Below are 21,235 nucleotides of genomic sequence, written 5' to 3' on the forward strand. Positions count from 1 at the left end.
ACACATTGTTTTCAGCCAATTGGAGCAGGACTCCTCAATACCAAAACAGGAAACGGCAACCCTTTTTTTGTCTTCTAGAATGTTCATGACTTTGGTCTTTTATTGAGTGAATAGAAGCATGTGAGCTTTGGGCCATATAGCATTATTTGTCATGTAACGTCGGAGTCTAATGAATTCCTTGTCAAATCAAAATGCCATACTTTGTTAGTGTTGCACTATTAGAGGATTGGCTAGAGGCTGACCGCTAGGTCAACATTATCTAGTTCTTGGYAGTAAACTGCACTGCAGCCAAAGGAATTGGGTCAGAACGCCCACGTTCAGTCTGCCATGCTTCTCTCCACCTCGACATTTTTTTTACATTTACATTTTAGTCATTTAGCTGACGCTCTTATCCAGAGCGACTTACAAATTAGAAAGTTCATACATATTCATCCTGGTCCCCCCGTGGGGAATGAACCCACAACCCTGGCGTTGCAAGCGCCATGCTCTACCAACTGAGCCACACGGGACCACAATCGGGACTTCGACAATCATTTAGCTGTTGAATGTGTCCTCAAATGGGCAGGCTTTAAACTTGTCCCAGACGACAGTATGAGTTAGAGCAAATCATTTAGGATGTCCAGTTGGGTACATCACGGTATGGAATGTGTAATATATATGCACTTTTATACCAAGGCTCATTCAACAGTATACTGTACCAACAGGACGGATTTGGTGGTTAGAATTCCCTGTGGTTTTAAACTCATGTATGCATTCATGAAAATGTGATTAAAAAAAACAACAACATCCAAACTTAAATGGAAGATTGAGTCGCGTAAGAACGAAGGCTGTGCCAACCGTGATTGTAGAAGGTGTTTAGACTAGAGGAGCCAGTTGAGGTGTTTTCTGTCTGAATGTAAATTGCAAGGAGACCTAGTAGACCCTTTGTAGCTGTGGTGTGGGCCAGAACTGCCCTCTGCTGTCGTCCCGCCCACCCCGTTGATATTTGAAACTAAGGGGTAGGGACATCCCTAGGATCCTGCATAGCACTACCCCCCCCCCCCCCCCCAATGCAGACACTGTCATCTGGCCCCAGAACCATGCTTGACAGAGGTGCTGATGGCTGCACAGTGTTGCCCTGAATGGAAATAACGAATCACACTCTGCTTAGTACAGTGGTGGCCCAGCAAAGCATTTTCTTTTTCTAAACAATGTACCCCCCATACAGGAGTCGGTAAGCACACAATAGAGGCCCACCAATCTGAGCATGCCAGGGTGATCCCGGATCATTCCACACAACTGTTGCATAAACTGCCATTTTATAAATGTCATTGTGGGCAGACATTTTGCAGTGAATTGGTCCAAAATGTGACTTCATTGCAGTTTTTTTGGCGTACCATCAATGCCCTTTTGTTTAGTGAGGAAAAATCCTGTGGCACAGGTGACTACTAGTTCTGTATTGCTTGACAGTGTAGTGTGCTGCTGTCTGTTTCTCCTGTGTAAGTAGATCAATGTGCTTCACCTTGTTTAATCAGCTCAAATGTACTGGGGCATTCTGATTTATTGAGCAGGTGGGATGGGGGTTAATACATAAAAAAAAAAATAACATGCAGCCACCTTACAGTGCTGAAGGCCTTCCCTCATCTATCTGGTTAGTATACAGACTTTGAGAGGTTTGTAATTTGAGAGCGGATTTTGATAGGATGTTGAGGATTGTTCTCCATTGGCTGGTCAGTAATGTTCATGATGCTTCTCCTGCCAGCGAATGCAGATTGAGTTTAATTTACAGACAGCTGGGGTGGACAGGAATTAATTTTTTGGGGACTGCACTTTCGGGCCTACCTTCAGAACTCCAGAGGGTTATAACTGGTGCTGCTTTGCCCATTTAGTTTAGAAGGCCCTTAGAACATTGGAGACCATCACATGATGGTATACTGTAGTTAACATAAAGTTGGGTTTTCTTCAAGAAACTGAATGTGACGGACATAACAAGCGGACCACTAGAATGAGTACTTCAGTTCATGTAAGGACCTGGGCGAAGTTGACAATTGGAACAACTTGCCTCCAGTACATCTATGGGTTAGCTTTTTTTTCTTGAGGACCAACTTTTGCCAATAGTCTTTATCTGAAATGTTATGACTCATGTCTGTTTAGTGACCGGCCTCCACTGTTCTAAGAGCTGTATTGACCGGTTTAGGGAATAGACACCAGCACTGTTCACAAATAAAGGTAACTTTTGATTGCTTTTGGATAAAGTCCTATTTAGACTTGATCTGGGTAGTCCTGTTGGTTAATTTTTTTTTATTTTTTATTAAAGTCAAATTATTTTTCTTTCTCAATACCATTTTTACAAACATTTTTGTAAGAAATGCATTTTTGCCTACAGACCAACTTTTTGTTTGTTTACCTTTGTTTACCTTTTGTTGTAAAACCAGTGTTCCAAATGCATTTGTTCTGAAGTTGAGGGGATTTTTTTTTTTTTTTACAAGCTAATTTAATCATGTATTTTGTTTGCCTTACCAAGGAAAAGGTAAACTCCTCCCCTGACGTGAGAGGTTGCAATTGCAGGATGTACTGAAGGGAAAATGTTTGCTGTTGTAATTCTTTTGCTGTTCTTTGGATGGTCAAGATGTGCTAAATGTTTCTGTACTATGAGCTTGATGCTTTAATAAAAAAAATATTGCTCTTTCTGTGAGTTTGTTGGTTAGCATCGGATATTTTAGATAAAGTAATAAGTCCAGTTCACAATGTCTTTCACTAAAACTAGGAAGTTCACCCTACGTAAATGGTGAAGAAGTATCTTAACCTAATAGCAATTGATTATCCCGACCTCTGGAATACCAACTAGATTTTGCCACAGGACRAATTTTTTTTTCTTGAGTTTATGGGCAGGAACAATTCAAAATTTGTGGACTGCAACTTGACCTCAAGAAGCTCAAACACAGACTAAAACAATTTCAAACCTTGCTTATGTTTGTAGAAGTTCACATCTCTGTGGGAATACTTGGGAACTGATTTCCAAAATTAAAATCACTTGGTGCGGTTTTTAGTCTCAAGTCCAACAAATGAATATTTACATTAAATACATACACAATAGAAAGTCGACACCTTCAAATGAGTAGTTTCAGCAGCAGGCTGCGATGACAGGTGTAGAAAATTGCACACCAGTTCAATCTCCATAGACAAACATTGTCAGTAGAATGGCCTTACTGAAGAGCTCAGTGACTTTCAACGTGGCACTGTCATAGGATGCCACCTTTTCAACAAGTCAGTTGGTCAAGTTTCTGCCCTGCTAGAGCTGCCCTGGTCAACTGTGTGTTGTGAAACGGAAACATCTAGGAGCAACAACTGCTAAGTTGTAAGCCACACAAGCTCAGAACGGGACTGCAATTTAACCATGAAGGCCTGATTCACGCAGTCACCTCTGAACAGTTTATGTTGAGCTGTGTCTGTTACTTGAACTCTGAAGCATTTATTTGAGCTTCAATCTGAGGATGGTAACTAATGAACTTATCCTCTACAGCAGAAGTAACTCTGGGTCTTCCTTTCCTGTGGCGGTCCTCATGATAGCCAGTTTCCTCATAGTGCATGATGTTTTTTGCGACTGCACTTGAAACTTTCAAAATTCTTGACATTTTCCAGATTGACTGACCTTCATGTCTTAAAATAATGATGGACTGTCATTTCTCTTTGCTTATTTGAGCTGTTCATGCCATAATGTGGACTTGGTATTTTTCTATCCCTACCTTGTCACAACACAACTGACTGTCTCAAACACAAGAAGAAAATCAATTCTACAAATTAACTTTTAACAAGGCACACCTGTTAATTGAAATGCGAAGCTGTCATCAAGGCAAAGGGTGGCTACTTTGAAGAATCTTAAATATAAAATATATTTTCATTTGTTTAACACTTTTTGGGTTACTACAGGATTCCATATGTGTTATATCATAGTTTTGATGTCTTCACTATTATTCTACACTGTAGAAAATATTAAAAATAAAGAAAAACCCTTGAATGAGTAGCTGTGTCCAAACTTTTGACTGGTACTGTATATAAATGTTCAGAAAACTTGGGAGTTCAAATAATTTTTGGGGGATCATATATTTTTGGGCTCAGAAAAGTTGGGGGCCAAATAAAATCTGCCAGTTGGGGAACCCTGACAGGTCTTGCAGCTGTGCAGAGAGGAAGGTTTCTGTGAAATCCATAAACATTTGAATGGTAAATACAGTATAAATAGTAAGTGGTGTAATCCAACCAAAGTGGGAGAATGACTGGTCATGATTCAAAGTGTCACACAAGTTAATGTCATTGATAAACATTTGTGGAAGTTACAAGGTACACATTCCATTTCAATATCTCATTCCATGTAGGAAACCACTGTGTTAATTTGTTCTTCAGAAGCAGTACTCTCACCAACCCTTCCACAGTACTGATTACCCCAGGACTATATCATCCATTACACAACCATTAATATGTAGGTTAGAAAAAATAAATAATTATTCAAAAGCCCGGGGGCCCAAGGAACACATTTAGTGTATTTCAAAATGTATTTCAAAATGTTTCGGCCAATAGATGAATTATGAGGACAGGCCATTCAAGAGCAACGCGATTATGTGGCAAGAAAATAAAGCCTGCTAGGGATGTACCTTGCTATTATCTTGTCCCTTCTTTGCATTTTCAATTAATAGAATTTGCCCTTTCGGGTCTCGGAAATATTAGAAGTCCTGTATTATTTCATATCACACATGAATGTGATATTTTGTAAAGATACACAAGTTAACATATACTTGAAAATGAATAGTTTTGGGAAAAAATGGTAAACCACAAAAGTTTGGGGTTGATGTTGGGTTCTGGGGTTTGAGTTATGTAGGGGGTTTATAGCTCTTTACCGCTATCATGTGGCCAAATAAGAGTACGACGTGTGTATATACTGTACATAACAACGGATGTGACGTATATGTAACTGCGACATTTTCCGGTGTTGTGAATTCACGTGGAGTATTTTAAAGCAAGCGCCATCAAGCACACGAGTTGTATTGCACACGAGTGAAGCCACCAAAATGAAACAAAAGGAAGGAGTAATGTACGTTGTGTTTTTTTGTTGTTGCTAACTCACGTATTTTATTATTGTATAGTTAACGTCACTTGCTAGCCATGAAGTTAATAGCTAGTAGCTACTGTAGTCTTCTAAACCGTGTTAGTTTGAGATCTTCCATCAAACGAAATATACTATGTCAAAGCATCTCTGTTGTTTTACTCAAGTGTCACGGTGTCTATAGCTGAAGTGTTTTCCTGTTGAATGACTGTTTCCTCAGAAAACCTAAGACGAAGAGGGCTAAGCGCTTTCTTGACAACAGAGCTCCCAAGCTTAGAGAGAACGTCAAGAATGCCATGATCATGAAAGGAGGCAACACCAGTATGACTGTCACTCAAGCACTGAAGGACATTGTACGTTTTCTGACTGTCGACCCTCCTCCCCTACCAGAATATTGAAGATTGTCAAGTTTTGAGTGCCAGATAGCTAGATAACTCTGAATATTTTTTTTCTCTCCAGTATGCCTTGAAGAAACCAAGTGCTGTATTGTACAAAAAGTAAGTGATTGATTTTTAAAGTACCAGTGCAGCCATTTGTATCTCTCAAATAAGTTCTAGGTAACAAATAACTACCTTACTGTGATTGTTTAAAATGAAAATGGTAAAAAAGAAACAAATAGCTTCTTAGTAAAGGACTCTTATGCTAGGACTATCTGTGAGTGGGAAAACTGAAAACAAGTTGTTAATGGAAGAGAGGTTTGGAGCTGTGTTTTTGGTCTTAACTAATTTACCACCTGGTGACGTTATGGAGCCAGATACCTGCCCATATGTTGAATGTACGTGTCTTTAGGATGATGAGAAGATCCATACKTAAATTATTAGGATCATAAGAAAAGCCATGTGTGAAACATGAACGTAAACGTAACATTTAATCTGAACATACAAACACCATGTTACGATTACAGTCTAACATTATAGGTATTCTAAATAGGTATCCTGCATGTTTTCAAGTTGTCTCCATTCTCTATTAGTCCTCATTTGAGTTTACTTCACATTTTAGGTAGCTAATGTAATGTATTTGTCTAGATGGCACTAGCTGTATTATGCCTACACCTAGCGGATTGAAACATCAGTGTTGTATCTCCACAGCATGGACATAAACTACATTTAATTTGTATGAACATAAGATTAAACAGACATAAACGGAACAAGTTCCACAGACATGTGACTTACAGAAATTGAATAATGTGTCCCTGAACAAATGGGGGGGGGGGGGTCAAAAGTAACAGTCAGTATCTGGTGTTGCTACCAGCTGCATTAAGTACTGCAGTGCATCTCCTCCCTATGGACTGCACCATCAGTCCAGCCTCTCTTAGCCTATTGCGGACAGTCTGAGCACTGATGGAGGGATTGTGCGTTCCTGGTGTAACTCGGGCAGTTGTTGTTGCCATCCTGTACCTGTCCCGCAGGTGTGATGTTCTGATGAACCAATCCTGTGCAGGTGTTCTTACATGTGGTCTGCCTCTGCGAGGATGATCAGCTGTCCCTCCTGTCTCTCTGTAGCGCCTCACAGTACGGACATTGCAATTTATTGCCCTGGCCACATCTGCAGTCCTCATGCCTCCTTGCAGCATGCCTAATACACGTTCACGCAGATGAGCAGGGACCCTGGGCATCTTTCTTTTGGTGTTTTTCAGAGGCAGTAGAAAGGCCTCTTTAGTGTCCTAAGTTTTCATAACTGTGACCTTAATTGCCTACCGTCTGTAAGCTGTTAATGTCTTAACGACAATTCCACAGGTGCATGTTCATTAATTGTTTATAGTTCATTGAACAAGCATGGGAAACAGTGTTTAAACCCTTTACAATGAAGATCTGTGAAGTTATTTGGAATTTCACGAATTATCTTTGAAAGACAGGGTCCTGAAAAGGGGATGTTTCTTTTTTTGCTGAGCTTATCCCTGGGTGATGTGGACATCCTCAAAATATGACTAGTTCAATATTGCACCATCCCATTCTCTGGGCTCTGTCGGTAATCATAACCAGTAGTATATACCAGGAATAACTCATCATAACCAGTAGTATATACCAGGAATAATTCATCATAACCAGTAGTATATACCAGGAATAATTCATCATAACCAGTAGTATCTTCCAGGAATAATAGATGCTTGGTGAATCTATAAATTATGTATGACCACAGGAGGTTTTGCCACTCTGCAATATTTTTTTATAGAATAGTTTGATATTTATTTCATCACTCAAAATCTTGCCAAAGCATATCCTGTAGGAGGGTTTAATATGAATAAAAATCATTTGATATGATTTATATAAATCGGTTCATGAAGATATAGACTAATAAATGAACAAGGGAGAGGTAGGCTTAGTGTAGCATTAGTATATTCCCACACTTTACAATAAAAGTTGCAGTGGTCTTAGGTAGTCTCCGTGTAGGCTATTCCCTCCATCACGACGCTGCTGCCCAGTTGAAGAGCTTGTGATCTCCATGCAGCACCACAGCAGCCTTCGGAAAAGCACGCCTCAGAAGATGCCCTTCTGGAGGCATGCAGTCATAGTCATTTTATCCTAATTTATCCTAGCATGCATGATGCGTGCAACTCGTCATTCCAACATATTTGAACATTTAATTCATCCTTCATTCAGTTCAGTCAGTCAGTATGTCATCCATTCTGTCATTTGTCTGAGTTGCAATAGGAACCAAATCAAGGAGAATAGAAGTCTTATTCATTTGTTTATTGAAATCCATATGTATTCAAAATTATCTAAATTCTCAAGTTCTTTAGCCTATCACTTTAATAATCCAATGTTTTAATTTAAGACTATCAAAATAAAAAATAGGCCTTCAACTTGTAGGCATTGCAATTTAGGCTATCAACTCTATTTGTGTTTTATAATTGTTTTTATTATAGGGCTCCCTATAAAAAGAGATCCTAGCTCACAGGCCTCTAAATACATTTTAAACAAAAGTGTTGAAGAAGCACATGCAGTGACTAGGGAAAACAGATCTGGCAATAAGAATTGGTTATAGATATTTGAGACCCCTTGGCTATTTCGCTCAGGACATGTTATAGCCAAGACTTAATAAATATTTTGTTTTGTCAAATTTATTGATATGGATATAGCCTTTGCGTGATGTGGTTATGCAATGAAAATGCTGTTATTCTGGCTACAGTGGTAGTGATAGCGTAGCCGTAGCAAGTTGGCTAGCTAGCAGCAAGCAAGGGTTAAGAATGTTGCCACTGAGCATGGCAACAGAACATAAAGAACGAATGACTGGGTTGGGTCTCTAGCAACCAGAATTTTCTTATTAAAATGAAAATATCAATGAAAAATAAGATTCTACCAGTAAATGTGTGCTTTCATATTGTTTTCTTTGGCAACTGTGGTACACTACATGACCAAAAGTATGTGGACACCTGCTCGTCGAACATCTCATTCCAAAATCATGGGCATTAATATGGAGTTGGTCCCCCCTATAACAGCCTCCACTCTTCTGGAAAGGCTTTTCACTAGATGTTGGAACATTGCTGCAGGGACATGCTTCCATTCAGCCACGAGCATTAGTAAGTTCAGGAACTGATGTTAGGCAACTAGGCCTGGCTCGCAGTTGGTGATCCAGTTCATCCCGATGGGGTTGAGGTCGGGGCTCTGTGCAGGACAGTTAAGTTTTTCCACCGATCTTGAGTACTGCATCAGATGACCTGGCCTCCACAATCACCCAACCTCAACACAATTGAGATGGTTTGGGNATTCCAACATATTTGAACATTTAATTCATCCTTCATTCAGTTCAGTCAGTCAGTATGTCATCCATTCTGTCATTTGTCTGAGTTGCAATAGGAACCAAATCAAGGAGAATAGAAGTCTTATTCATTTGTTTATTGAAATCCATATGTATTCAAAATTATCTAAATTCTCAAGTTCTTTAGCCTATCACTTTAATAATCCAATGTTTTAATTTAAGACTATCAAAATAAAAAATAGGCCTTCAACTTGTAGGCATTGCAATTTAGGCTATCAACTCTATTTGTGTTTTATAATTGTTTTTATTATAGGGCTCCCTATAAAAAGAGATCCTAGCTCACAGGCCTCTAAATACATTTTAAACAAAAGTGTTGAAGAAGCACATGCAGTGACTAGGGAAAACAGATCTGGCAATAAGAATTGGTTATAGATATTTGAGACCCCTTGGCTATTTCGCTCAGGACATGTTATAGCCAAGACTTAATAAATATTTTGTTTTGTCAAATTTATTGATATGGATATAGCCTTTGCGTGATGTGGTTATGCAATGAAAATGCTGTTATTCTGGCTACAGTGGTAGTGATAGCGTAGCCGTAGCAAGTTGGCTAGCTAGCAGCAAGCAAGGGTTAAGAATGTTGCCACTGAGCATGGCAACAGAACATAAAGAACGAATGACTGGGTTGGGTCTCTAGCAACCAGAATTTTCTTATTAAAATGAAAATATCAATGAAAAATAAGATTCTACCAGTAAATGTGTGCTTTCATATTGTTTTCTTTGGCAACTGTGGTACACTACATGACCAAAAGTATGTGGACACCTGCTCGTCGAACATCTCATTCCAAAATCATGGGCATTAATATGGAGTTGGTCCCCCCTATAACAGCCTCCACTCTTCTGGAAAGGCTTTTCACTAGATGTTGGAACATTGCTGCAGGGACATGCTTCCATTCAGCCACGAGCATTAGTAAGTTCAGGAACTGATGTTAGGCAACTAGGCCTGGCTCGCAGTTGGTGATCCAGTTCATCCCGATGGGGTTGAGGTCGGGGCTCTGTGCAGGACAGTTAAGTTTTTCCACCGATCTTGAGTACTGCATCAGATGACCTGGCCTCCACAATCACCCAACCTCAACACAATTGAGATGGTTTGGGRTGAGTTGGACCACTGAGTGAAGAAAAAGCAGCCAACAAGTGCTCAGCGTATGTGGGAACTCCTTCAAGACTGTTGAAAAAGCATTCCTCATGAAGCTGGTTGAGAGAATGCCAAGAGTGTGCAAAGCTGTCATCAAGGCAAAGGGTGGCAACTTTGAAGAATCTAAAATATAATTTGACCTTTTTGGTTACTACATGATTCCATATGTGTTATTTCGTTGTGTTGATGTTTTCACTATTATTCTACATTGTAGAATGTGGTAAAAATAAAGAAAAACCCYTGAATGAGTAGGTGTGTCCAATCTTTTGACTGTATATGTATGTATATCTATCACAGTAATATCATGTTTTTGACTGCACTGGGCCTTTACTCAAGTAGGAGAACTGTTATTATTTGAACAAATCCAGTATTGTGGTAGTACTGAAATTGTTGTATTTAGTCTTCATGTTTTATTTTCCCCCCATTAGCTTGGGTATTTATAGCAACTTGGGCATAAAGGACTGAGTATACTGAAATAATAACGAAACAAAAATAGTTGGTACTTGAGAAATGTGTGTTTTTATCCTGCATGTAAACTAAGTGTTGTCTTTCCTTCCAGGAAAAATATAACCAGGCCATTTGAAGATTCTACATCATTGGTCAGTTAACCAGAGATATTACATGTCTTCAGTACCCTCTAAAAACTGGTTTGTTTAACCTGAGAATTCTAATTGTTTTTGATTCCTCTAGTTCCTAAATATACAGTATAGTGAGTGTTTCAATGTAGTAGTCCTGGTTCAAGGGACATTGTTGTTGTAGCCCTAGCACAACACTGGAATTATTGTGGAATCGGGCGTGTAGTGCTAGGGAAAACACAAACATTTGCTCCTCTTTGGGTCCACAGGTCCAGGATAACAAAACACTGCAGTAGTGTACTAGTTAGCATCACATTAAAATACAATGTATTCATTGCACTGCCATTTCCGATCACTAATATTTTCTGTCTACAGGAATTCTTCTCGAAGAAAACGGATAGCTCGCTGTTTTTGTTTGGCTCACACAACAAGAAAAGGCCAAACAATCTCATATTTGGTAAACATTTCTGTATTATATCAGTGGGAGACTAGATGAGATGTCTAGTACTTTTCACAGCAGATAAGGGTTTGACCTTGTTTTTCTCCTTTCCTTTTTGCTGATTACAGGTCGTCTGTTTGATTTCCACGTGCTGGATATGATTGAGCTGGGCATTGAGAAGTATAACTCCTTGAGTGAGATCAAGGTGATGTTTCTGCAGTTCCTATAGTCATTTGTAGTTGCGTTGTTTCTCATTGCTGCATGATACCACTTATGTGAGTTCTGGATTTGTCAATAAGATTATTTCCCCCCCCTTTTTTAAGCAGAGTGCCTTCAGCACCTCCTGATGTTCTGTACGTTCTTAATCTCTACGAATCTTAGTTCTTTAAGTGTCGTCACCAAATGTTTGTACACTCACACTGCTACAAAAAGCCAAACGAATACACCTCCTTGGTCTTTCAGTGGTCTGAATGAACAACTACAAATGAACAATTTCCTCTCAATCAATCAATCAAATGTATTTATAAAGCCCTTCTTACATCAGCTGATGTCAAAGTGCTGTACAGAAACCCAGCCTAAAACCCCAAACAGCAAGCAATGCAGGTGTAGAAGCACGGTGGCTAGGAAAAACTCCCTAGAAAGGCCAGAACCTAGGAAGAAACCTAGAGAGGAACCAGGCTATGAGGGGTGGCCAGTCCTCTTCTGGCTGTGCCGGGTGGAGATTATAACAGAACATGGCCAAGATGTTCAAATGTTCACGACCAGCAGGGTCAAATAATAATAATCACAGTGGTTGTAGAGGGTGCAACAGGTCAGCACCTCAGGAGTAAATGTCAGTTGGTTTGCTCATAGCCGATCATTCAGAGTATCTCTACCGCTCCTGCTGTCTCTAGAAAGTTGAAAACAGCAGGTCTGGGACAGGTAGCACGTCCGGTGAACAGGTCAGGGTTTCATAGCCGCAGGCAGAACAGTTGAAGCTGGAGCAGCAGCATGACCAGGTGGACTGGGGACAGCAAGGAGTCATAAGGCCAGGTAGTCCTGAGGCATGGTCCTCCGAGAGAAAGAAAGAGAGAATTAGTGAGAGCATACTTAAATTCAGACAGGACACCGGATAAGACAGGAGAAATACTCCAGATATAACAGACTGGCCCTAGCCCCCCGACACAAACTATTGCAGCATAAATACTGGAGACTGAGACAGGAGGGGTCGGGAGACACTGTTGCCCCGTCCAGCGATACCCCCGGACAGGGCCAAACAGGCAGGATATAACACCACCCACTTTCCAAAGCACAGCCCCCACTCCACTAGAGGGATATATTCAACCACCAACTTACCGTCCTGAGACAAGGCTGAGTATAGCCCAGGAAGATCTCCCCCACAACCCGGACAGCAAGATCACGTCAGTGACTCAACCTACTCAAGTGACGCACCCCTCCTTGGGATGGCATGGAAGAGCACCAGTAAGCCAGTGACTCAGCCCCTGTAATAGGGTTTGAGGCAGAGAATCCCGGTGGAGAGCGGGGAACCGGACAGCCAGAGACAGCAAGGGCGGTTCGTTGCTCCAGTGCTTTCCCGTTCACCTTCACACTCCTGGTCCAGACTACACTCAATCATATGCCCTACTGAAGAGATGAGTCTTCAGTAAAGACTTAAAGGTTGAGCCCGAGCCTGCGTCTCTCACATGGATAGGCAGACCATTCCATAAAAATGGAGCTCTATAGGAGAAAGCCCTGCCTCCAGCTGTTTGCTTAGAAATTCTAGGGACAATAAGGAAGCCTGCGTCTTGTGACCGTAGCGTACGTGTAGGTATGTACGGCAGGACCAAATCGGAAAAATAGGTAGGCTCAAGTCCATGTATTTCTTTGTAGGTTAGCAGTAAAACCTTGAAATCAGCCCTTGCCTTAACAGGAAGCCAGTGTAGAGGCTGGAGTAATATGATTAAAATGTGGGGTTCTAGTGAAGATTCTAGCAGCCGTGTTTAGCACTAACTGAAGTTTATTTATTGCTTTATCCGGGTAGCCGGAAAGTAGAGCATTGCAGTAGTCTAACCTAGAAGTGACAAAAGCATGGATTCATTTTTTGGACAAAGTTTGATTGTTGCGATGTTACGTAGATGGAAAAAAGCTGTCATTGAAACAGTCTTGATATGTTTGTCAAAAGAGAGATCTTAACACTATTTCAGGCACACTGTTTCCCTGTTCTTTGAATTTTTTTCATTTTTGTTTTACTGATTMAAAACATGCCAATACACTCTGGACTGCAAACAATTGAAGTTAGTGTTACCTGTTATATCATAATCTTCCTCCTGTAATTTTATGTTCTTTTTCCAATGCATTGCAGAACAGCAAATGTCCTGAGGGGACCAAACCGATGCTGGTGTTTGCAGGGGAGGCTTTTGACCATGATGATGACCACAAACGCCTAAAGAGCCTTCTTACAGGTACAGTTTAGTCTAAGCTAAACATTTGAATTTGGTGTTAATCGGATGTCGTGGGGTTATTTCAGTCCTACCCCTTCAGTTAGAAAAAAATTCCTCTAACTATACTGAACAAAAATATAAATGCAACATGCAACAATTTCTAATATTTTACTGAGTTACAGTTCAGAGGGAAATCAGTCAATTGAAATAAATTCATTATCCCCTCCAAATTCTATAAAAAAGATATAGGCGGTTTATGGTAGAGACATTGACATTAAATTCTCTGGCAACAGCTCTGTTGGACATTCCTGCAGTCAGCATGCCAATTGCACGCTCCCTAAACTTTATACATCTGTGGCATTGTGTTGTGTGACAAAACTGCACATTTTAGTGGCCTTTTTGAAATGTCACACCTCAGATGGATGGAATATCTCAGCAAAGGAGAAATACTCACTAACAGGGATGTAAAAAAACATTGTGCATCAAATTAGAGAGAAATAAGCTTTTTGTGTGTATGGAAAATTGGCGGTGCTACTGACCAGTTTTTTTGTTTGTTTTTGTCTTGTCGTACAGACTTCTTCAGGGGTCCTGTTGTGCCTTCAGTGCGTCTAGCTGGTCTGGAGCATGTCCTGCACTTCACTGCTCTGGAGGGGAAAATCTACATGCGCAGCTACAGGTATGTCTGCCTGCTAGCAGCTAGACCATCTACCAATGTCACCTATTATTCATGGCAGATTATGGCTGAATTACATATGATCTGCATCTTTCACCCCTGAAATGATCACTAGTCAAAACTCTTTGGGTTCTCCAGATCTCTGTTGAAGAAGTCTGGATGTCGTACACCAAGGATTGAGCTGGAGGAGATTGGGCCGTCTTTTGACTTTGTCTTGCGGAGAACACACCTGGCATCAGACGACCTCTACAAGACAGCTCACAGACAGCCCAAGGCTCTGAAGGTATGAAACAACTCTAGTTGCAGTCATCTTTTTCAATCTCTTTCAAGAGTCGTATGCTGTTGTAACTTTAATGTGTTACAGAGTTAATGTTTAAGTTAATTCATTGAGCTGTATCTAAAGATATTTCTTTACAGTTATTTACATATGTAATTGTATTGGTTAGTATTGAATTACGCTTTTGACTGCAAGTTCCAGAATGCCTTGCGACAGGAAGTAGAAAGCGAACGCTAGTTAATTAAGTGCAATTGACAGGTGATTATTGATGGCTCCTTTGCGCTAGCAGCTTGATGGCATTGCTCTGTAGAATCTAAAGTTGTTAAATGTAACGTGATCAAGTATTATTACTAAAAGAAGCTTTCATATCAAACCCGACGTCCCGAGTCATTACTTTGAAGATAGTTATTCTATATATGTTGAATGTCACGTAAGGTTTATTCTTTTTGAAAGTATCTTAATTGCACAATGGTATTATTGTGTGCCATTGGCCAAATTATTTAGAAGTATCTATGTAGTGAAATGAAACATCAAGGCAATCAGTCCTCATGTTCTTTGTCAATTCTATTCTTTACAGCCCAAGAAGAAGAAGAACATATCCCACGATACCTTTGGTACCAAGTTTGGCAGGTTGCACATGCAGAAGCAGGATCTGGCCAAGCTCCAGACACGTAAGATGAAGGGTCTGAGGAAGAGGAGGGGCCCGGCAGCCGCTGCGGCGGGAGAGACGTCCTCAAAAACAGCCAAAGTAGAAGTGGAGTGAAGTCTTCCCAGGCTTTAATGGACATTTCACAAGCTCACGTCACGCTAACTGTGGATGTTGACCGATGTCTTCAGAATTGTCATTAATTATGAAAGAATTACCCCCACATGCATGTTTACCTTCTGCAGGTATGTTTGTCAATGTCTCTTGTTAATGACGTACAAATCATCTTCATTCTGTTGCTCATGTTACTTAATCTGGAAATGCTTGTTGTGAAAGGCAAGCCTGTCAGATGTATGTGCTTAAGAAAAGAAGAAAAATGGGTAGTTCAATAAGATGTCATTGTTCTAAAATAAAATGCTCTAAAATATTTTCTGTATTTTAATCTCTACTTGTACAATGCGGAAGCATTGTTTCAATGATTACATGTATTTTGTACATCTGTCTCGTGCTGTTCTTTTCAGAGGTTTTACAATTGAATTGTCACATGCACAGTGAAATGTCTTTCTTGCAAGCTCTTTCCCAACAATGCAGTAATAAATATTGATAGTACTATAAAAGTAGAAGAAAAACACAAGAAATAAGAACACAAGTAAGCTATATACAGGATCAGTTCTAATACCATATTTACAATGTGCAGAGATACTGAAGTGGTAGGGGTAGATATGTATAGGGGTAAGGTGACTGGGCATCAGGATATATGATTGTGTGTTTAGTCAGTATGAAAGTGTCTGCATGTTGTGTGTAGTGTAACAGTATAACTTTAAACCGTCCCCTCGCCCCGACACGGACGCGAACCAGGGACCCTCTGCACACATCAACAACGGTCGCCCACGAAGCGTCGTTACTCATCGCTCCACAAAAGCCGCGGCCCTTGCAGAGCAAGGGGCAACACTACTTCTAGGTTTCAGAGCAAGTGACGTAACTGATTGAAACGCTATTAGCGCGTACCCGCTACCTAGCTAGCCATTTCACATCCGTTACAGTAGCATGTGCATAGTCAGTGCAAAAATGGAAGAGTCAATGCAGATTGTCTGTGTAGCCATTTTGTTAGCTATTTAGCAGTCTTATGGCTTGAGTATATATTCTGTTCAGGAGCCTGTTGGTGTCAGACTTGATTCTCTAGTACCACTTGCCATGCGGAAGCAGAGAGGAGTCTATGGCTTGTGTGGCTGGAGTATTTACCTTCCTTACACACCACCTGATAGCGAGGTCCTGGATGGCAGGAAGCTCGGCCTCAGTCATGTAGCGCCATGCGATCAATGGCGGTGCTGTTGCCATACCAAGCAGTGATGCAGACATTCAAGATGCTCTCAATGGTGCAGCTGTATAACTTTTTGAGGATTTGAGGACACATGCCAAATCTTCAGCCTCCTGATGGGGAAGGGGTGCTTTTGCGCCCTCACAACTGTTTGCATGTGTATGGATCATTTTAAGTCCTTAGTGGTTTGGACACAAATCCACATCGATGGGGGTGGGCTCACCCCGTTTCCTGTCGTTCACGATCAGCTCTTTGGTCTTACTGACGTTGAGGGAGAGGTTGTCCTGGCACCACACTGCCAGATCACTGACCTCCTTCCTATAGGCTGTCTTATCGTCCCCGGTGATCAGGCCTACCACTATCGTGTCATCAGCAAACTTCAGTYGTGCGTGGYCACGCAGTCGTGGGTGAACGGGGAATACAGCAAAGTACAAAGCATGCCCCCGTATAGAGGGTCAGCGTGGCTGAGGTGATGTTGCCTACCCTCACTACCTGGGGTCGGACCATCAGGAGGTCCAGGAACCAGTTGCAGAACGAGTCCTAGGGTCCAAAGCTCGGTGACGACCTTGGAAGGGACTATGGTGTTGAACGCTGAGCTATAGTCAATGAACAGCATTCTCACATAGGTATTCCTCTTATCTAGGTGGTAGAGAGTTTAGTGAGAGTAGAGGGAAAACTTCATAAGGGTGGGACAATTAAACCATGTAACTGTGGAGAAGGGACTGTAAGTATTCTACTTTTCACTCTGCTGCCACAAAACCCTTAGGTATATAGACTTACCTTCATATGAACAAATCACAATTGTAATCTCCTGACGTTAGATAAATTGGTATATATCAGTCAGCTTTCAGGTATGACAAGGTTGCTGGCAGATATGAAATCAGAAGTATTGGTATTAAATCGCTGGATGTTTCTGTGGATAGTTTACTTTGTACACAAGAGGTAGCTGTTGGACTTTATTCATTTGAAAACTCTGGGCTCTGGTGTTATACTGAAATCAATAGCAAAAATTGTCAAATGAAGTCTTATTTAAATGAAGTCATATTTAAAAGTTATTGATTTAGTTTTTAACAATGTACAGGCCTATCACGCAGATAATTTAGAAAACGTTGGGAACACACCTTCCAYGTCGTTCATTATTTTCCATAGAACGCATAGCCCCTRGTTGATTATCCCTTACTCATTACAGCACCAATTATAGACTCCTATGTTTACTTTTTCCTTGCAAGAGGAACCTCTGGATAAGAGAGAAAAATAAACGTGTTCTGGATCTTATCTTTCTTGAAAAAAAAAAACTTCACTTTTTCAAACACTACAGTAATTCTTCAATGTTCTTACGTCATACTTGAAAAGTACGGCGGTAAATCCTATCAGCGACAAAATCCCGGGATAATGTACGCACGCCCCGCCCCTCTGAGGTATCTATTTATACAATATTGCAACACTGGCGTTTGACACGCAATAAAGACAGTGCGGGCGGTTGATAGAACCGTTCATTACGGCTACTGCTTCTGAATATATGCAACTTCTCGATAACAATTCGCTGAAAGAAGATGCAAAGTCTTCATATTTGTAGATAGACATTTTGCGGCATACCATCATCTGAATCTCTTCAGTTGAGTTTGACTGCAGCTTGAGAGTACATAATTTAGACTAGTTAGCGGCATAGTCACATTATTGCTGTCATCATATTTGACAGTGTTAAAAATTTGCATAGTCGTGCGAAGAAATGACAGAAGGTACCAACATGACAGACAATGAGTCTGAGACAACTAAAGAAATGGTTGCTGCGGAACCTGCGGAAGAGACACCAATAAAGTCATTTGAGCGCCCGGACGAAGCTGAGGAGAATGAGAACGTGGGTAGCAAAGGAACCATCCAAGAGCACGTCTCCGTCACTGCGGAGGAGCCTGAGTTCGAGCACCCAGAAGGAGGATGGGGGTGGGTGGTTATGCTGGCTGCCATGTGGTGCAATGGAGCGGTGTTCGGAATCCAGAACGCCTTTGGTATCCTGTTCATGTCCCTTCTGAAAGAATTCGGCTCAGCAGATGATGAGGCCCTCCGGTTCAAAACAGGTGAGAAAAGTCGGCATAACGCTAGTAATCTAGCTAAATACTGTATTAGCGAATTAGCTAGCGTCAGCATGCATCATAAAATATTTGTATTACTTTCTGGCTGCATATCAACATGTGACATTCATTTTCGTTCTTTCTGGTATGCTATCGTTGACTGGGACTAGTGAACGGAATACAAATAATCACACTAATGCAACAACGTTTTGAGAATGTCATTAATTTACCATCAAACTAAGTTTCCGATCTAATCACCTTTCCAGCTAGCACGGTCTAGATTGCTAACGTTATCTGGTGTCAGTCAGCGAGTCGAGCGTGCCACATGGCTCGACAGTGCTTGAGGTGGAGGAAATGTCTTTTTTCAAGTCGGTTCACAGAAATTCACAAATTACGCTATGACATAGAGACCTCTGGTGTCAGTCTGCGAGTCGAGCGTGCCACATGGCTCGACAGTGCTTGAGGTGGAGGAAATGTCTTTTTTCAAGTCGGTTCACAGAAATTCACAAATTATGCTATGACATAGTTATTCACTGTTAAGGGTTCATACACATCTTAACAGATGGAATTTCATGATTTTTCCATGACCAATAATTGGTTCTCTATGTAGCCTACATGAAAAAGTCAGCATTTATGTGGTGTTGACACTAGAAGGCTGCTGGTCTCTGATCCCATGTAGGCCTACTATCTCCTGTCGTTGTGCCCTTGATCAAGGCACTCAACCCCCCACAAAGTAGAATAACTGCACTGTTAGGCTACTGTATAAAACACATGTGGTCAACCCTCCATCTGGAGAGCTACTGGGTGTGCAGGCTTTTGATCCAACCCTGCTTATCAAGTTTCTGTTGTGCAGATGACGTTTACACTATTAGAAAAAACAAAAAGGGTTCTCTCTTGCTTCATAGATGGAACCTTTTTCATAGGGTAATTGGATCCACATAGAACCCTGCATGGTGCCATTTATGAATTATGGCTACTACTATTACAATGCATTTGGAAAGTATTCAGACCCCTTGACTTTTTCCACATTTTGTTACGTTACAGCCTTATTCTAAAATAGTTTTTTTCTCTCATCAATCTACACACAATACCCCATAATGTAAAGGCAAAAACAGGTTTTTAGACATTTTTGCAAATATATAAAATAAAAAAAACTGATATCATATTTACATAAGTATTCAGATCCTTTACTCGGTACTTTGTTGAAGAACATTTGGCAGTGATTACAGCCTCAAGTTTTCAGTATAACACTACAAGCTTGGCACACCTGTATTTGGGGAGTTTCTCCCATTCTTCTCTGCAGATCCTCTCAAGCTCTGTTGGATGGGGAGCGTCGCTGTACTGATATTTTCAGGTTTCTCCAGAGATGTTCAAGTCCGGGCTCTGGCTGGGCCACTCAAGGACATTCAGACACTTGTCCCGAAGCCACTCCTGCGTTGTCTTGGCTGTGTGCTTAGGGTCGTTGTCCTGTTGGAAGGTGAACCTTTGCCCCAATCTGAGGTTCTGAGCACTCTGGAGCAGGTTTTTATCAAGGATCGCTCTGTACTTTGCTCCGTTCATCTTTCCCTCGATCATGACTAGTCTCCCAGTCCCTGCCGCTGAAGAACATCCCCACAGCATGATGCTGCCACCACCATGCTTCACCGTAGGGATGGTGCCAGGCTTCTTCCAGATGTGACGCTTGGCATTGAGGCCGAATCTTGTTTCTCATGGTCTTAGAGTCCTTTAGGTGCCTTTTGGCAAACTCCAAGTGGGCTGTGCCTTTTACTGAGGAGTGGCTTCCGTCTAGCCACTTTACCATAAAGGCCTGATTGGTGGCGTACTGCAGAGATGGTTGTCCTTCTGGAAGGTTCTCCCATCTCCACAGAGGAACTCTTGAGCTCTGTCAGAGTGACCATCGGGTTCTTGGTCACCTCCCTGACCAAGACCCTTCTCCCGCTATAGGAAAAGGCCAGCTCTAGGAAAAGTTTAGGTGGTTACAAATGTTTTCCATTTAAGAATGATGGAGGCCACTGTGTTCTTGGGGACCTTCAATGCTGCAGAAATGTTTTGGTACCCGTTCCCAGATCTGTGCTTCGACACAATCCTGTCTCAGAGCGCTACAGACAATTCCTTCGACCTCATGGTTGGTTTTTGCTCTAACATGCACTGTCAACTGTGGGACCTTTTATATAGGCCGCTATGTGCCTTTCCAAATCATGTCGAATCAATTGAATTTACCACAGGTGTACTCCAATCAAGTTGTAAAAACATCTCAAGGATGATCAATGGAAACAGGATGCACTTGAGCTCAATTTCGAGTCTCATAGCAATGGGTCTGAATACTTATGTAAATAAGGTATGTTTTWAAAAATTGTATGCGTTTTCGCTTTGTCATTAAAGAGTATTGTGTGTAGATTGATGAGAAACAATATTTAATCAATTTTAGAATAAGGCTGTAACGTAACAAAATATGGAAAAAGTCAAGGGGTCTGAATACTTTCCGAATGCACTGTATGCAGCCTACTATAGGGGAAGGGGTTTATTTCCACTCCCACTGATTCTCTGGCCAGTCTCCATGTGCATTGTGTATTCTTTGGCAGCTGCTCTTGAAAAGAAGCCCATGAAAGAATATCTCAATACATTTGGCTGTTCATAGTTAATGGCTATAAATTGCACTGCCATTTCATCCCACAGTATTAGATAAGAAGAACCTCCTTTGTACAACACAGGCATAACATTTTGCGGGGTAGCCTTGAAACAGATGACCACAGCCCTGTCAGTTTCAGGGCCATTAAAAGGTTCAAACGTTTCTGGAAAATGTTCAGACAGTGAGTGAGCATGCCCAGTGTGTGTTTTTCCTCTCCATGG

At 41.2% G+C, this 21,235-nt stretch overlaps 2 protein-coding genes and 1 long non-coding RNA gene across 3 annotated transcripts in view; 2 read left to right on the forward strand and 1 right to left on the reverse strand.

Moving 5' to 3' along the window:
• Window positions 1-97: 97 nt before the first annotated feature.
• Window positions 98-1,042, reverse strand: LOC139023893 (uncharacterized). Its single transcript, XR_011475122.1, has 2 exons — window positions 523-1,042; window positions 98-341 (listed from the first exon to the last, which is right to left on the reverse strand). It is a non-coding gene; the product is annotated as an uncharacterized lncRNA (long non-coding RNA).
• A 3,913-nt stretch (window positions 1,043-4,955) lies between these two features.
• On the forward strand, window positions 4,956-15,220 carry LOC112068184 (ribosome production factor 2 homolog). Its single transcript, XM_024135255.2, has 10 exons — window positions 4,956-5,065; window positions 5,298-5,430; window positions 5,537-5,574; window positions 10,528-10,567; window positions 10,919-11,000; window positions 11,111-11,187; window positions 13,324-13,423; window positions 13,976-14,078; window positions 14,214-14,358; window positions 14,930-15,220. Exons 1-10 carry the CDS (start codon window positions 5,043-5,045, stop codon window positions 15,113-15,115), a joined length of 927 nt encoding a protein of 308 aa, XP_023991023.1. The 5' UTR covers window positions 4,956-5,042; the 3' UTR covers window positions 15,116-15,220.
• Window positions 15,221-17,749: 2,529 nt separating this feature from the next.
• The window catches only part of LOC112068185 (monocarboxylate transporter 10), a 75,146-nt gene continuing 71,660 nt past the window's right edge, over window positions 17,750-21,235 (forward strand). Inside the window, exon 1 of the mRNA XM_024135256.1 lies at window positions 17,750-18,391. Coding sequence (XP_023991024.1) covers window positions 18,046-18,391 — 346 coding nt within the window. The 5' untranslated portion in view covers window positions 17,750-18,045. The remainder of the gene's footprint in view (window positions 18,392-21,235) is intronic.

Source organism: Salvelinus sp. IW2-2015, unplaced genomic scaffold (genome assembly GCF_002910315.2).
Source record: "Salvelinus sp. IW2-2015 unplaced genomic scaffold, ASM291031v2 Un_scaffold211, whole genome shotgun sequence".
Taxonomy (NCBI): Eukaryota; Metazoa; Chordata; class Actinopteri; order Salmoniformes; family Salmonidae; genus Salvelinus; species Salvelinus sp. IW2-2015.

What these genes read in the sequence shown, in the direction of transcription:
- LOC112068184 (XM_024135255.2), top strand. Translation starts at nt 5,043, where the DNA reads ATGAAACAAAAGGAAGGAGTAAT. An exon ending in AAACAAAAGGAAGGAGTAAT is followed by an intron (nt 5,066 to 5,297) that starts GTACGTTGTGTT and finishes CTGTTTCCTCAG; the next exon opens with AAAACCTAAGACGAAGAGGG. An exon ending in CCTAAAGAGCCTTCTTACAG is followed by an intron (nt 13,424 to 13,975) that starts GTACAGTTTAGT and finishes CTTGTCGTACAG; the next exon opens with ACTTCTTCAGGGGTCCTGTT.